The 15,848-nt window shown below is 41.0% G+C and overlaps 1 protein-coding gene across 2 annotated transcripts in view; it reads left to right on the top strand.

The window, feature by feature from the left end:
* Positions 1 to 15,848, top strand: part of LOC113682002 (multiple epidermal growth factor-like domains protein 8) — a 34,492-nt gene that overhangs the window by 17,198 nt on the left and 1,446 nt on the right. Inside the window, exons 17-33 of one of the 2 annotated variants that reach the window (XM_089210914.1) lie at positions 294 to 448; positions 1,031 to 1,241; positions 1,824 to 2,436; positions 3,141 to 3,464; positions 4,297 to 4,386; positions 4,961 to 5,132; positions 5,666 to 5,835; positions 6,287 to 6,431; positions 6,814 to 7,127; positions 7,589 to 7,703; positions 9,888 to 10,136; positions 10,922 to 11,120; positions 11,604 to 11,787; positions 12,195 to 12,359; positions 13,129 to 13,262; positions 13,910 to 14,018; positions 15,259 to 15,581. In XM_089210914.1, the coding sequence (XP_089067040.1) occupies positions 294 to 448; positions 1,031 to 1,241; positions 1,824 to 2,436; positions 3,141 to 3,464; positions 4,297 to 4,386; positions 4,961 to 5,132; positions 5,666 to 5,835; positions 6,287 to 6,431; positions 6,814 to 7,127; positions 7,589 to 7,703; positions 9,888 to 10,136; positions 10,922 to 11,120; positions 11,604 to 11,787; positions 12,195 to 12,359; positions 13,129 to 13,262; positions 13,910 to 14,018; positions 15,259 to 15,581 (3,672 nt within the window). Of the gene's footprint in view, positions 1 to 293; positions 449 to 1,030; positions 1,242 to 1,823; positions 2,437 to 3,140; positions 3,465 to 4,296; positions 4,387 to 4,960; positions 5,133 to 5,665; positions 5,836 to 6,286; positions 6,432 to 6,813; positions 7,128 to 7,588; positions 8,082 to 9,887; positions 10,137 to 10,921; positions 11,121 to 11,603; positions 11,788 to 12,194; positions 12,360 to 13,128; positions 13,263 to 13,909; positions 14,019 to 15,258; positions 15,582 to 15,848 lie in introns of both variants that reach the window. The other variant, XM_089210913.1, reaches the window with a different exon arrangement.

Genomic DNA, 15,848 nt, shown 5'->3' with positions numbered 1-15,848 from the left:
ACCGCAGGGGTCTGAGTTTGATTTCCAAACCTGACGTCACATGTGGGTTGAGTTTGTTAGTTCTCGTCTTTGTCCCGTGAATTTTTCTCTATGGTCACTGGTTTTCCTATCTCCACAAATACCAACATTGTAAATTCAAATTTGGAACTCAAAACAGCGAAAGAAGAACCACCCCGCTGAAGTTCTGGTGCTAAAATCCTTATTTCATCGTTTATTTATTTATTTATTCATTCATTTATTTGGATCGCTGAAAGTGATGTAGCAAGTTTAATTGTAATTTGTTTTTCGTTCAGTTGCTATCATGACTGCGGGAATCATGGTGTTTGCAGTGCAGACTTCACGTGTGATTGTAATCTGGGCTGGCTGGGGGAAAACTGTTCAGTAGATTGTGGTTGTAATGGACACAGTGACTGTTCCCAAGGCATTGGTATTTGCGACAACTGTCAAGGTAAAATTAGTTGGGATAAGTTCCGAATAAATGGTTATGGTTATTCTGGAAGGGATTGTGACGTTTGGTCTGCATACTCGTATAGTATCTTGTTCTTCTGTGATTGTCAATCGGGTTTGTTAAAATCAGCTGTGACCTGTATTTTTCGATTTTGTCTTCTTTCAGCCGTCAGCTTTTCTACGGCTCACCTGTTTTATATGTGTCTATTATAGTGGACATCTGTTATTGTATAATTTCTTTTCCACTGTCCCGGTTGACGTGTTATTGGCGAAGTCATATGTGAAGCGCCTTTTTTCCCTTTGAGAATAGCAAAAGGGATCGTGATAAAAAAAACTTTACCTCGCTCTTAAGCGCCACCCCATCTTGCTTAACTGGTTCAACAACATATTTTCGCTTTACTAATAGTGGTTGTTCAGTAGCCTCCGATTTGTTAGACGGCGGCGAACTCGCTCGGACGATCTTGTGACAATAGGTTTAAATCCAGCGAAATTGGCCGAAACAATTCCAAACTCGAAAAAAATTCTCAAAGAACAGCTTATTTGTAATTGTTAACAATTCATTTTTTGTGTGTTTATATCACAGATTATACGTACGGTGCACATTGCGAGCTCTGCGTTCCCGGGTCATTTGGTAACGCAACTACTTCTGAAGGTTGTAAACCATGTCAGTGTAACGGTCATGGTGATCCAGACAAGCATTTTTGTAACATGACAACTGGACAGTGCTATTGTACTGATTTCACTATGGGGTTCCATTGTGACAAGTGTATGCGGGGACTCATGGGAAATCCAACGTAGGTTATGGTTTGTCTGACCCTTGAAAGCTCCAGAAACCACATAGTTGTTATCTCCACTGTCCAAACGTTTGTATGAAATTTTGTCCACCTGCGTTTTAAGAGCCCTAAGAATAAATTTAAATTTACTGAAAGCAACTTACTAACCTGACTACACATTCAAACACACAACGCGCGGCAAACAGTTTCTGGTTTGATCATCTCCAAGAAGTCATTATTTGAGTCACGAATGCCTTTTTATGTGGCTCCTTATTGTTCAAACAGAACGCTAAGAGACAGAAGAAAAAGTGATAAAGCTTTGTTACGTTAGAGCTAATAGGCCAGGTTGCTGAGCAAGAATCAAAATGGCGACGCGCGCCCGCGGTCGAAAGCGTCATCTCATTATAAGAAATTTTCGATGAGTTATTTTACTTCTTTGAAACTCAAAATGCAGCCAATATCCAAAGTTCAATATGTACTTTTTTATGGTGGGAAAAAAGATTTTATAGTCTCTGGAGCATACTTCTCTTGGTGAAGGAGAACCAAGTGCACGCCACTCTCAGTAGCAGATAGAATTACTCTAACTTCAACCATTAATTCCAGGAATGGTGGATTGTGTTTCCATGAATGTAAACCTCGCAGTATCCTCACTGACATCTCGGAGGGTTTCATTTCAACTGAAATGGGCAGAGGAGTGCAGAACAAGAAGGAAGCCAGCTGTTTATGGCTGATCTCTTCACTGAGTAACAGCAGCCATAATGTCGTGTATGGTCCGTCTCCTCCACCTGTGGAAAAGAGGGGACATATTATCCTCACATTCAGGGATCTTCGCATCAATTGTCTCACTGATCATGTCGAAGTGTACGATGGTCTTCCTCCTTTTGTACTGGATAATTCGTCGTCCGTCCAGTCATTTTACAAGCTGGGGTCGTTCTGCGATTGGAGTGGAAACAAGTTAAGATCTGCCACGGCTAAGTTGGGGAACATGGTTGTACTCGTCAAGGCTGATTTGAGTTCCGGTGCACTTTCAAAGGGCTTCAGTGCGAAGTTTAAAGTCAGAAAATGCCCAGATCTCTGTGATGGAAATATGAAGTGTGCGATGACCTCACATGGGGAGCAATGTGTTTGCTTAGACGGGTGGAGAGGGGACGCTTGTAACCAACAGTTGTGTCCAAACAACTGCAGTTTGTCGTTTGGCCAAGGACACTGTAATCAGGTAGGTGCAGTATGCGTTATCGAGGGAATTACAACCTGCAATAATTAAAACCCGCCGAAGGTTAATGCAATAACGCGATATTCTGTGCTTGTTTTTCATAGCTAATCTGATGTGGGGAGTAGCGAGGGTTTCGTGCCTTCCAACGTCCCAGATTCTTTGGTTATCCTTCCCTTGCAAAAACCAACAATCAAAATTTCATAACGACCTGCAAACAGTGGATGTGCTATTACTGAAATAAAATGGATCATTTTCGCTTTTTTTTTTTTAATTTCTCTGAAGAGAGAACGGATTTGCATGTAACACTATTGGCTAGTTTGGATAAAATATTTCCTCAGTGTCTGTACTGAGAAGATCCTCATTTAGAAAGGAAAATATTTTTTGTTAGCCTTCTTACCACTACCGACATTTGTTCTTGTTACTGCTCTTTTTTTAGTTTGCGAGGAGGTCCTCAGTATTAGCGCCGCAGGACGCGCGTTTCTCCGTCCGCGGGAAGATTTGAGACAAGTCGGGGAGAGGTTCACCGGAGTCTTGTACTAATAGTGCCAGACCCCTTGCAGATCTCTCGCCGACTCGCATTTGCTCAGGGCCTCGTACTTTCCCGCGAGCGAGGAAGCGCTCGCGTCGGAGCGCTAATTCTTTTTCATACGCCGTTAATTAACATGACTGAGAAGTCTAAATGGTTGTAACCATACTCAAATCAACAGACTTTAGGAAGCTGTATTTGCTCCAGTGGTTTCGCTGGCCCCGACTGCAGTCAAGTCATCACTCCTGGTGACGGGGTGTGGGAGGTTCTCAGTGGTGGACCACATCCTAATAAAAGTACCAATCGCTTGGCTCGTATGGGGCACACCATGGTGCACGGACCAGGAGCTTTGTTGGTGTACGCTGGTTATTCCTTCACCTACGGACTGTTGGACGATCTTTATAGTTACAATTTAACCTCCAATACTTGGTCACTTATGGAAGTGAATCGTGTCAACGTGACGGTTCCCCCTGCTCGATATCTTCACTCGGCCGTATTTCATACAGTAAGTGCAGTAATTTACGGTGAACGAAGCGTTGTATTGTAACTAAGTTGTTTGCTAAGAACAGAGATTAAATATGAACAGACAGTGCTGTCATAGAACCGTGTAATTCGATTCTTTGAAATGCTCAGATTGCAATTCGTACCCTCTCCCTGAAAAGAAATTTCGCAATCAGATATTCCAGGAGAAATTAAAACGCCTTAGTTGTAATGCTTAGAAAAGTTAACAGGGTGCATTGGAGTGCTTTTCTGTTTAGTGTTGTAAAAACTGTCGTAAAACTAAAGCAAAGGTAATTACGACGGCCAATCAGGTGAAAGGAAAATACCTTGACAAGCCAATGAGAACTCAAAGAAAAAAAGTGAAATGCCTAAAGCGCGGGAAAACGCGGGCGACCAAGTCGTGATTGGTTTTAGTTTTGCATGTCATTGGTCGAGAGAGTGGCGCGAGTTTTCTCGACCAATCACAGAACGAAATAACACAAAACCAATGCAGTCTCGGATCACTTTTGGCACTCAGTTGAAAAATTGCTCTATTAACCCTTTAACTCGCAAGAGTGATTAACATGTAACTTCTCCTTGTAATATCAAAACATTATCTAGCAAACAGGTCATAAGAATACTCAAACTTATCAGGTAAAAGTTGTTATCTCGATCTAACACCAAATTCTTGTAACTTATTTACAAGGAAATGTGTAGCAGCTAGAGGGGAGAATTGACAATCAGATCTTGGGAGATAAAGGGTTAACAACTTGAAGATAGTAATTAACATCTAATGAAGTTAAGAATTTGAGGAACATTACAGGTCATATTCAGAGCTTTGAACCGTGATTTTATAGGACGCTATGATGGTTTATGGAGGAGAAACTGATCATGGTGCTGATGATTCGCTCTGGTCATTTAATACGACAAGTTTCCTTTGGAATAAGGTAACTTGCCCTAAGGAGGCATTTAAAGGCTGAGGATACACGGAAATTGGCGCCTACTCTTTCTGTCACCGCCCAAAATCTTACACGACACTTTTGAAGAACGTGCACTCTTCATTGCAATTTTTTTTTTCTCCCTTCAATCAGTGCCCCTTGGATCAAAATTACAAGCTTTCGTATTTACTGTGTGGGAGTGCGGTGTACCTAACGCGCCTCACTACAGCTAGGGGATGAAGGAAGAACAGTTTGAAGAGAATTTTTTTGAGTGTCACTGTGGGCAGAGCTCAAGCACCTCGCTTTTATTTTTTTTTCTACTTGCGATATATTCAGTGACAGTACGTCAAGTAAGCTGTAACATTATGTCAGTCGTAACTCCATGATATATTTAACATCCCCATCCGATGAGGTAATATGGTGTTACGAAATACCGGATTGAACATTTTGCTGGCTAGAAGGTGGATGGTGAAGTAACCAAAAATAGTTTGCTCGAGAGACCAGAAATGCTGCACTGTCCCAAACAGCTGTAACTGACTATGTAGATTTATCTAATGCTTTAATTACCCCTTCATTCCACTAGTTGATCAGCAAGGGCCCCAAGGTGGTAGGTCACACTATCACTCTTGCTGGAGATGATATTTACATTATCGGAGGATATGACCGCGTCAGGGGCTTTAGCGAGAGATCTTACAAGTACAATGTGATCACTAAGGTGTGGGCGAACTTGACAACAAGCGGACCTTCCCCCAAAGGTTTGTATCGTCCATGGTGGTGGTTGTTTCGCGGACTAGTCATTATTTATCGCATGGGGGGTGGGGGGGGAGGAGATCGATGCGGAGGGGGATCAGTCGTCGCCAATGAGGACGAGAGAGAGGAATCATAATAATATTGTATTGCAGAGCTTTATGGGGGGAATCAGGTGAAATTTTATCGTTATACAAGCGAAATCCTCCGCACCCACCGCACCCACCGCACCCCTCCCCCTTCCCAAGCGTTTTTCATTAAAGAGTCATAAAACCAAAACGAAAGTAATCACAAAGGCTAAAATCAGGAGAAAAGTAAACATCACAACGAACCATTGATCATTTACTGTAAAAACAAGCTAAATGCCTAAAGAGTGGTTTTGGTTTGCATCTGATTGGATTAGAAAATGGCGCGAGTGTTCTGGAACAATCGTCGACAGTAGTGAAGTAAAACCAATGCAATCCCGAATTACTTTGATATACTCTCAACTAGAAATTGTTCTAGAGGGCAAACCCTGATGTTTTTGTTTTGTATGTTGTAGGTGTGTATGGACATTCTGCTGTGCATTACTCCACGTCCAGCAAGACAATTATTTTGGTGTTTGGTGGATATCGATTCAGGATTCACTCAGTCGCCGCCTCAGATGAGCTTTATTCCTTTGATCTGACATCAAAGAAATGGAGCATTTTGCAGCCTATGCCGTCCAATGAGGTAAGACTTGTGGAAATCCAAATTACTATGTCTTTTGTGCGAAAAAAAAATATTAGATAAAAGTTACTCCAATGAGAAATCCTTCTAATTATATTTAGATAGGTTATTTTGTGAACGAAGTGTCGAGACTACCAAACAAGGCCTCCTTTTGAAACAGAGGATGAATGTAGCTACAAGTTTGGTCTCGTTTGCATGCAATTTCTATTTCGACATATTTTGTTTGTTTGTTCCCTCGTCTTTTTCACAGAATACTTCAGGTTATTGAAAGTTCTGTCATAGTGAAATGCTTTTTACCAGGAACGTTCTTGATTATTTTATCGTGAATGTTAGCCACAAATCTTTACCTTTCTTACTTACCCGTACAAACTCAGGAACGAAAGTTTGCTAACAGCAAAGACGATTAAAGTGCCCCGTGTTTTTCATTAATCTTGCTCTTGTACTATTTTTGCAGCCGAGTCCGAAATACTTTCACTCAACAGCCATTATTGATGATCTTATGGTTGTCTGCGGAGGAAGGAGTAACACGTCGGATCAGTTTTTCTCACGTCAACTTTGGTTTTATAATGTTAAATGCAACTATTGGCATCTTTTCTCAGGTATTATTTATCGTTTGTCTTGTTTTAAAACTCTGTAAATCACACCAACTCATTATAATTTTGGCCATTTGCTTTCCTATCCGCTGTCAGAAAATTACCGAAACCATGATGACTACAACAGCCAATCACAACAAAGGAAATATCATAAGGAGCCAATGAGAACTCAAAGCAAAAACCAAGCGGGCAAAAAAGGCGGGAAAATGCGTGTGACAAATTCACGATTGGATTTAGTTTTGAATCTGATTGGTTGATAGAGTGGTGCGAATTCCTCGACCAGGCGCAGAGCAGAGTTGACCTAAAACTAATGCGAATGGATTATTGTAAACGCTCAATTTTTATTTATATTTTCTTTTTTCTTATTGTGTTCTCCTGTAATTTGCAGAAAAGAATTTGGTCGGTAGCAAACCTGAGGGGCTTTTGTCTGCTGCTACAGTCCAGATCGCTGGCAAATTTTACCTTTTTGGAGGATTCGACGGTCAAACACAAGCAGACCTGTTTAGACTCACTCTTCCTGTTGATCTGTGCCAAGGTTATACTTCCAAAGAGAACTGCAGTGCTGTTAAGACCTGCAGCTGGTGTGAACTGAAGAATGTCACGCAAGGGGGAAATGTTACCTTACTCACCAATAACAGTGCGTGCTACTCCGTGACGTCACCTTTACCAGCCGCCTGTTACGCCGAACCAAATGTCACGCAGGTATTTTAAAACACATAGTAGGATAGTACTAGAGGTCACGATTGACTGGCTTGACTCATTCGCTGAGTCAGCTGGAGTCTGATTGCGTGAACATACTTACCAATAACTTTCTGCTGATCAAATACGAAAGTTATCTCACTCACTTTTACTCACGTTCTGTGGCGGCCCTGTGGTTAGCGTTGGACTCTGGATTGAGAGGTCTGGGTTCTAGTCTTGGCTGAGTCAATTTGTTGTGGTCTTAAACAAGCCACTTTGCTCCGAGGTTCCCGTCTCCTCCCAGGATTAGAAATGGGTATTGTGTAAACCCGACAAAGTACAAATCAACTTATAGTGGCATCCCTTTTCAAGGGGAATTGTAATACTCTTAGCCGCTTCATGCTACAAAAATGATAAGCTCCGACTGGATGGGCCACTAGTCTGAGCTGTGCGAACTTTTTCTTTTCTTTCCTTTGAAATTGTAGGTTACACTGTACAATGGTACAGAATGCTCTGACCAATCAGATCGCGTGTGCAGCTCATTCTTCTCATGCAGCACGTGTTTGGCATCTCCAGTCCACACAAACCTTAATCCAAGCTGTAAGTGGTGTGTTGGTTGTAGTACGGGTGGGAAATGTATAGGATTGTCTGACGATTGTAATCAGGCGCACCCGTGCGCCCGAGCCACGCAGCAAGAGCAATTAAACTCGGACTTCTGCGTTCCGAACAATTGTGAAGCGACCTCATGCTCGGCTTGCATAGGCCTGCAAAACCAGTGCGTATGGACACCGCAGTTAAAATGGCAATCTGAGGTTCGATTGGTGTTTTCAATCGCTCCCCATGCATTCAGTTGGAACTGCTGGGGAAATTTACGAACAGAAGATATCGCAGCTATCGGTATTAAGGCAGTAACAACAAGTTCCTGTCCCCAGCCGTGTACAGCTCACAATAGCTGCACTGCCTGCCTCTCTTCACCAGGTTAGTCCAGGGACAGTGTTTAATGGCGCTGGAAAACGCAATAACCTCTAATGTAGCCTGTTCCAGGCGTCCATGTTGTAAAATGAAACATGATAGTAAACAGCACTACAGTTGTGGAGTAAAAACTTAAGGGAGGCTTGGGTCGAGTCGCGTAATGAACCCGTTCTTTACCTAACCCGACTCGGACCTCCCTCGCTTTTTCACTCCTCTGCTAGTATTGCGCCGTTTGTTATTTCCCTCCGTTTAACCAACAGATCGCCAGGAACAAGCTAGCTCTAATGCGCTGTCCTTATATTGCTACTGCTCCTACGCTAGAAAATGATAACATTATGCTTATGCTGTAACGTTTAATGATAGTAGCAGTTGTAATTATGTGTGTAATGGCAGTTATTATGAAACCATAATAATAATATACTAAAATAATTACTATAATAAAGTAATTATTACATAAGCATGGTGTAATTGCTGCTAAAGAGTAAGATTTATCATCGTTTAGTAAGATAAAACTATGAAGTGAACAATTAAATGTAGGTATAAGATTAAGTTAAGTTGCTTACTTGCTTTTATGATCTGCAATTAAAATGAGAGCCTTTGAATGTGTCACTTGACTAACCTGGAGAATATTTCGGAGGAATATATTGGCGGGTTGGGTTTCATTCGGTCTGTAATTGTGTTTTATTGACACACAATGTGATGTCGAAGGTAACAACTTTTCAAAATTCGCAACACGGAACCGCGTTCGGGATCAAAAAGAACGAAGTTAAGCTCAATAACAGACTATTGTTGGTGCTTATCAACGGAAACCAATGATTATCGACCTTTCTAGTTACACATTCATACCGCCTACAGTGTTCCATTCGTGCCATTATTACATCCATTTTGAAATCACTGGTAATCTTTGGAATCTGATTGGCTTTTATTAGTGCGATTTATTTACGAATTGCACCATTTCTTGTTCTAGATCTCATCTTTTTCTCAGCCTACTAGAAATCTCTTTTTATTTTTTCTTGTTTAAACTAACCAATCAAATTAGAGGAATATAAAAGATAACTTTTTACAAACCAGCTCAGCACTGGATCATTAAAACATTTGTAAAGACCAAACAAATCCTGTGTTTGAGTGGCTGAATTTTTTTATTTCAAAGTGGATCTAATAAAATGGTTATTGAACTTTGTGTCAAGCAATTTTGGTGAGTGATTATGAGTGATTTCAAAATCGAACGAGCGCGCAGCGCACTCCGCTCATATCAATTACCATTACAAATCGCAACCGGTCACATCGAGAAATTTTGTTAAAACAATAAAATGTATGTACGCGGGCATAAATATATCTTGGGTCGCACTCAGAGCCCAAGCCACTAGGCGGGTGTCAAAATAACAATCCCGTAGAAGAGATAGAAAACTATTGTGAAAGCTGACGTTTGTGGGTGCGGACGGGTCGACGTTGGTTTTTCATGTAGAATTTTCTTGGTAGTTGTTCAGTGCGCACCCTTGAGTTTTATGTATGTTAGTACATCGTATTTAGGTTGAAACACAAGATTACACCAGGTGGTTATGTGATTAAATGCTTATTGAATGAGTGGGAGGGCAGAATTGTAAAATATTTGGCACGAGGTCATGAAGTTGTTACGTAGCGGGCTGGCGAAGGTGAGTAAGTGATTTTTAATCATTGAATACCTGGTAAAAATGTTTTTAATTTAAGTCGCCGTGTTGGAGAGGTCTCTAATTTAGGTAGATAGAAGGAAAGCGACAAGGTCCGGAACTCTGAGAGCAAGACAGCTTATCGTTAATTTTTTTGTTCTCTCAGGTGCCGATGGCGCTTGGAAGGAATGTGTCTGGAGTGAAACTTTAGGTCAGTGTTTCTCACCATCTACCCTGCCGCTCATCTGTTTGGCGGGACGTTGCGGACGAGTGCTGCGAGGATCGTCTTCGAACTGCATGGGAAACTGCATTGACAGTAATCAATGCTCCAGTTGTTTGAGTAGTTATAACTGCGGCTGGTGCGGAAAGTATGGAACATCAGGAGAAGGGGAATGTTTTGAAGGCGGACTGCAAGGTCAGTGTGATAATTGGTGTAGTTTGAAAATTTCGTGCCCTTCAGGAAATTCTAGAATCTGATTGGATGGTTATAGTACATTGATGGCCGAAGACACAGTATTTAACGGGTGGTAGGTGTGGATGAGTGGTTAGTGCGGTGGACTTGTAATCTGGTGTTTTCCATCCTGCCACTCATGGATCTGTTCTCAGTTGCCCCGAGCTATACTAAGTGGTTGCGTTTTGTATACAGCTATCTGGTCTACCTCAAGCCAGTTGAAATTTTTAAACACTACGTTTGATTCCAGTTTGTTTCTATTGGTTATGAGTAGCCCCACTGGGGGATTGGTTAATTAATTAACGTGACAGTATTATTATTACTAATATTATTATTATCATCATTATTATAAATATTATTGTCTTAATGGCGTTCTTCATTCAAATCATACTAGGAACCTTTCACAGTAATTTACTTTTAAGTTCCCTAGTCATTAACTTTCCATTCTTTTATGTTTTTTTTTTCGTCCATCTGTGCGCAGGAATTGAAACGTTAACATTCTGACGCTTCCTTTGTTTTGTTGCGCTTAATAAAAAAAAAATCACTGCTGTACAAATATAAGGAGACCGGAGACTTCGAAGCCACAACAAAAATTATTCGGCAGTTGTGTCTGAAAAAAACGCTAAGTATATAGAAAATGACAACCAGAAACAGTCGCGCGGGGTGATCGTTTCACTGTTTGGGAAATCTCAAACTCGTAATCGACTCTCTAAAAATCTCTTATTTTCCCTCGCGATCTGCCTTTTAAGGTCCTCTCCAGCGTTCTTGTCCAGGAAGGAACGCTTCCAACCACGTGTCGCGTGTGTGGGCCTCTACTTTGTGTCCCCTGGAAAATGAGTGCCTCAATGGACGACACACTTGTAACAGGAGTACGCAGGACTGTGTGGACTTACCGGAGGCGTTCAAGTGTGTTTGTAAAGCGGGTTACAACGACACAGGGAACCCAGGGTGAGTAAGAGTCATGAGTAACCTAGGAGGATTGCGGGAAAAACTGATACGTGTAAAGAGGTTTTATTTCTAAAGGGTTAAGATGGTGTGCAAGAACTTTTTTTTTATACTAGTGAACCGCGCTTGGTTAGTTCTTTTAAGCTGTGTGGGAGGAGGAGGAGGAGGAGGGTTCAAGCCCCAGGCTGGATAAACACTTAGGGTCTTAAAAGAAGTGAGGAGAATGTGCTGATTTTGCTAGGACATCCACAAATGGTTCGACATTCTAGTCTTCTCGGATAAGGACGATAAACCGTAGGTCCCGTCTCCTGCATCTTCTCCGTACTGATTAGCAGGGGACGTTAAAGAACCCACACACTTTACCCAAAGAGCAGGGACCGTAGATCCCAATGTTGTGGTCAGGCTTTGTTATTGTTGATGCAATATGGAAAATGAATAAATGATCAAATTAATAAAGCAGTTCACCTATCGCTGATCTCTTTCCAGAATTTGTCTGCCAGTCTGTTCTAAAGGATGCGTTCATGGCCGCTGTGTCCGCCCAGAAGTATGCGAATGTAACTTTGGTTGGACCTCTACTGACTGCTCTGTTAAATGTCAGTGTAATGATCACGGACAGTGTGCGAATGAGACACATCTGGATGTCTGTTACGGCTGTCGGAACCACACAGTAGTAAGTTGTTGTCACGTAACTATCTTTAATGGTCTGGAGCTTTCTACCTTATCACGAAATATTTTCTACCGCGAGAATTGTTGCACGATGCTCTTCACATAATCCAATTGCGCGTTTTAGATTTTGAATAAACATCATGGTAGCGAATTTTCATGCAATGACAAACCAGAGGTTACTGAAAGGTGATGTTATTCAGTGAATGACACGGGTATACTCGGAAAGAAGACGGAACTCCGAGTGCTCCCGAGTCAAACCGATGAGCTTCCAATCATCGCAGTGGTTGGGTATTTTCAAAAAATGCTATTTGAGAATCATTTCAGGGATTTTTAAACTCGTATTGACGGGTACAGCTGTTAGTTTTCCACGCAAAAACTGTGGTGTAAGGGTCTTTTGTGTGATATATTCAGGGTCAAAGCTGTCAGTTCTGTGAAGCTCTGTACGTTGGAGATGCAAGAAACAACGGCAGCTGTGTATCATGCTATGACGCGTGCAGTCATCGAGCACATGTGTGTATGAACAAAACCGATCTACAGCGTGGCCGGAATCTGTCTCTGTCTTTTAACTATTCAAAGGTTTGTGGACTCTTGCTGTTAAATTTATGTGTAATTGAACCGCAACGGACTGCATTCTTTGGCATTTCTATAAGCCAGTGAGCTGGCGAAATCGGTATTGAGCGCGAAAACCTTGTAAACGGTACCAAAGTCGGGAAATGTGTTAACCCTTTAATTCTCAGAAGTGATTAACATTTAACCTCTCCCCATAATATCCATACTTTGTCCAGTAAACAGGTAGTGAGAATACTCGAACTCATCGGGTACAAGATATTACCTCGATAAAACACCAAATTCTTGTAACCAATTTACAAGGAAATGTGCATAAGCTAGAGGGAGAATTAACAATCAAATCTTGGAAGTTGAAGGGTTAACTCACATGTGGGTAGGCCCTTAACATTAGCTCTGTCGAACTCGCGTTTCTCTGCTTACGGGTCTGGCTAAGCTAGGCCCGTTGAAGACCTCTCGTCGGCGAGAGGTCTGAGCGTTGCGCAAAGCCTCATACTTTCCCGCAGGGGAAGAAACACTTGAGCAGAAGCGTTAATAATGAGGGCTATCTTGCGAGCCGGTGCCAATGGCGGATGAAGCGCGGTAAAGCGTGTGAGCGGCGCCAAGCGCGAGAAAACATGCAATCAGCTTCTCACGCGGGGAAACTGATCTGTGATGAGACAAGCGAAAAATGATGTTCAACCTGTGTAAGGAGTGATCGTGTTGTTCCACTGTTGAAGTGCATGCGATTATGCTTATTTAACATGGCTTCTTAGTATTAATCAAATTTGACCGAAAACAGGTGAAGGACTGGGTAAAGCATGGACCGTACGAGATTAAATACGAAGAAGAGTGCCTGTGTCAAAACAACAGCATAGGTGTTCAGTGTGATTCGTGTGTTACTGGGTTCTTCAACCTCGAAGGCGAATGCGTTAGGTTTGTGTTGTCTTCACATCTCTGTGTTTATGATGGGACAAAGAATATTTATAGATGCTAAGTTTTGTATATTGTTATTATTATTCCTAACTCGAACCAAGTGAAAGTTTTATTTGATAGAGTTTCCACAATAATTCTTCTACTTTAAGGGTATTTTTGTTTTACTCGTCGTGAGCGAAAATATTCCTCAGCCATTTCGTGACTTTATAAGCTTTTTTGTTCCCCGGTGTTTGAGTTCTTTGTACAGATCTGATGACGTAAAACAAAAGAATGAGAGACAGAGCGAAAAAGGTCATTCGCACGCGACAAATCTTTAAAATGTCTCCTTTAAGGCTCACGCAATATTTCTTGAAGCGAATAACCTAAATTGTTCTTCATTTTTAAATGATATATCATTCCAGGGAAAGTTCCTCAATTTGGCCGCAGAATATTGATCAAGTGATCAAGCGTTTGCAGTCCAATTTTATTTTTCTCGGCTGTCCGTACTGCACTTTGTTCTTGAATGACAACTTGGAAATCAAAACTTGTTTCAGTAGTTCTTTTTGTCGCCATGTAAGTGAAATGAAACCAGGTTCAAAAGTGAAATGGTAACTACCATATTTCTATCAATGTATGACTTAATATGTTTTGTTTGTTTTTTACTTCAGATGTTTGTGTAACGGACATGCGGATTCTTGTAAGGATGGCGGGAGATGTCTTTGTGGCAACAACACAATGGAAGACTGTCCAAACACAGAGGATTGTTACAAAAATCAGGCAAGTGTTATTTTTGTTTTGTTTTGTTTTTTTGTTTTTCGGTTGTTTTATTTTGTTTTAGTTTTTTTTTCTTTTACAGTTTGATGGGTTTTTTTTAATTTGTGTATTTGGCAGGGCTATTTTCCTTAGAATAAACGGGGTAAATTTCTCAAGGAACTGTGGTGCTGCGTCTGTGGGGGTATTACAAGTTCATTTAGTTTTTATCAATGGGTTGATAATGTAAAATGGCCACCGTAATTTTTTTTTAAAGTTGACGTTTCGAGCGCTACCTCTTCGTCAGAGCAAAGAACATTGGAGTCAACCTTTAGCCTTCAAAAAAGGCTTTAAAAAGGAAATTATCAACAAAGTTTCCTGCTAAAAAATCTGAAAAACCAAATGTTTGGGAATCACCGAAACACCGCACAGATGAAAGTGGCCACACACTGCCTTTTTCATTCTGAAAGGCATTTTTCGCGCGAAAATTTGGTTCTTTTAAGCTGCAATCAGGTAGTAAGGACGGTTTCCGGCTACATCGGAAGTTGTACACATGGAACAAGATAGTCACGCGATACATTTCCCACTCGCTTAGTCGCGCAATGGTTGTATTGCGTAATATGTCACAGGGTTCCTGTGTATATTCTTGAATTACTGAAAAAAAACAGTGAAAATTATGAAATAATTGCAGAACCTGGAGAAAGTTTCGAGAAGAAAGATGAGATTTTGAAAAGAATGAAAGGATATTGTGAAGTTGTTTCTAAGCGATAAGAGATGCTTGATTACTCTGTAAGAATATTTACATGATAAGTTAGCGGACTTACACCTTTTTTCAGTTCTCTAATTTTATTTACGTGATTTTGGAAAATTTTAAATTTTTGAGCAAACCTTAAAAATAAAAGTCGCTTTATGCCGTTGACTGTAAGCTTGAAAAATGAAAATAATGTTTTGAAAAAAGTCGTTTCAAAAAGCTTGGAACGTAGTGCACAAGAACCCTTCCGACACACCTTATAATTAAGATTAGGTTACCTTTAATTTCACCCCTAAGATCTCGTTAGTAATTCTCCTTACAGTCTGGCATATAATTCTTATGAGGTTGGTTCAGAGAACTTGGTATTTGATCAACTCCTAATACCCTAATTGACATTTTTCTCCTTTCTCATTACTTGCCTGCTTGATATTGATTGATATTGTAAGGAGAAATTCTGTCTTGGTCATTCATGGGGTCAAAAGGGTTAAACTAACAAGAAACTATTCCACTCCGCAGTGCGTTAAATGTAAAGAAACCTTCATGGGTAACCCAGTCAATGATCAGCAGTGCTACAGAAAAATCAGCGTCATGAAGGAGTTTGTGATCGGTAAAAAAACATCAGAGACCAGCGAGGAAACAGTAGAACCGTTACCATATGGCCAAGCTATTTTCTACGCTATATATCCCAGGTTTACTAACGTGGATATTCGCATGACTATTGATGTGTTCGAGGGATCAGTCGATGTTTTCGTTGCAGATGAAAATGACGAATTCACAGTGACTCTTAACGAAACCTCTGGACATCATAAAGTGAAAATCAAATCACTTGCCTCGTCAAGGTAAGTACTAGGCCATTTTCGTTGTTATGGACGTAAGATAAGAAAACTGGGTCTAGAACTCCTTAAAAGTGTTTCTTGTCGGAAGTTTCAACAAGAAAAGCAAAACGAAAAGAGTAGAATCACTTAAAAGTTTGTTTGCTCTTTTAAGTACTTTTTCTTGTGAGTTTACTTGTTAGCCTCGATCCCACACACTCGATCCAGTCTGCCGGGTCGTGAAGAATGAGAACCACATGGTAACCTGCAAGTAACCACCCCCACCCCCACCCC

Source organism: Pocillopora damicornis, chromosome 6, assembly GCF_964200805.1.
Source record: "Pocillopora damicornis chromosome 6, jaPocDami1.2, whole genome shotgun sequence".
In the NCBI taxonomy this organism is placed as follows: domain Eukaryota; kingdom Metazoa; phylum Cnidaria; class Anthozoa; order Scleractinia; family Pocilloporidae; genus Pocillopora; species Pocillopora damicornis.
The sequence above is the reverse complement of the archived record's forward strand: the minus strand, read 5'-3'. Positions and strand labels throughout refer to the sequence as shown.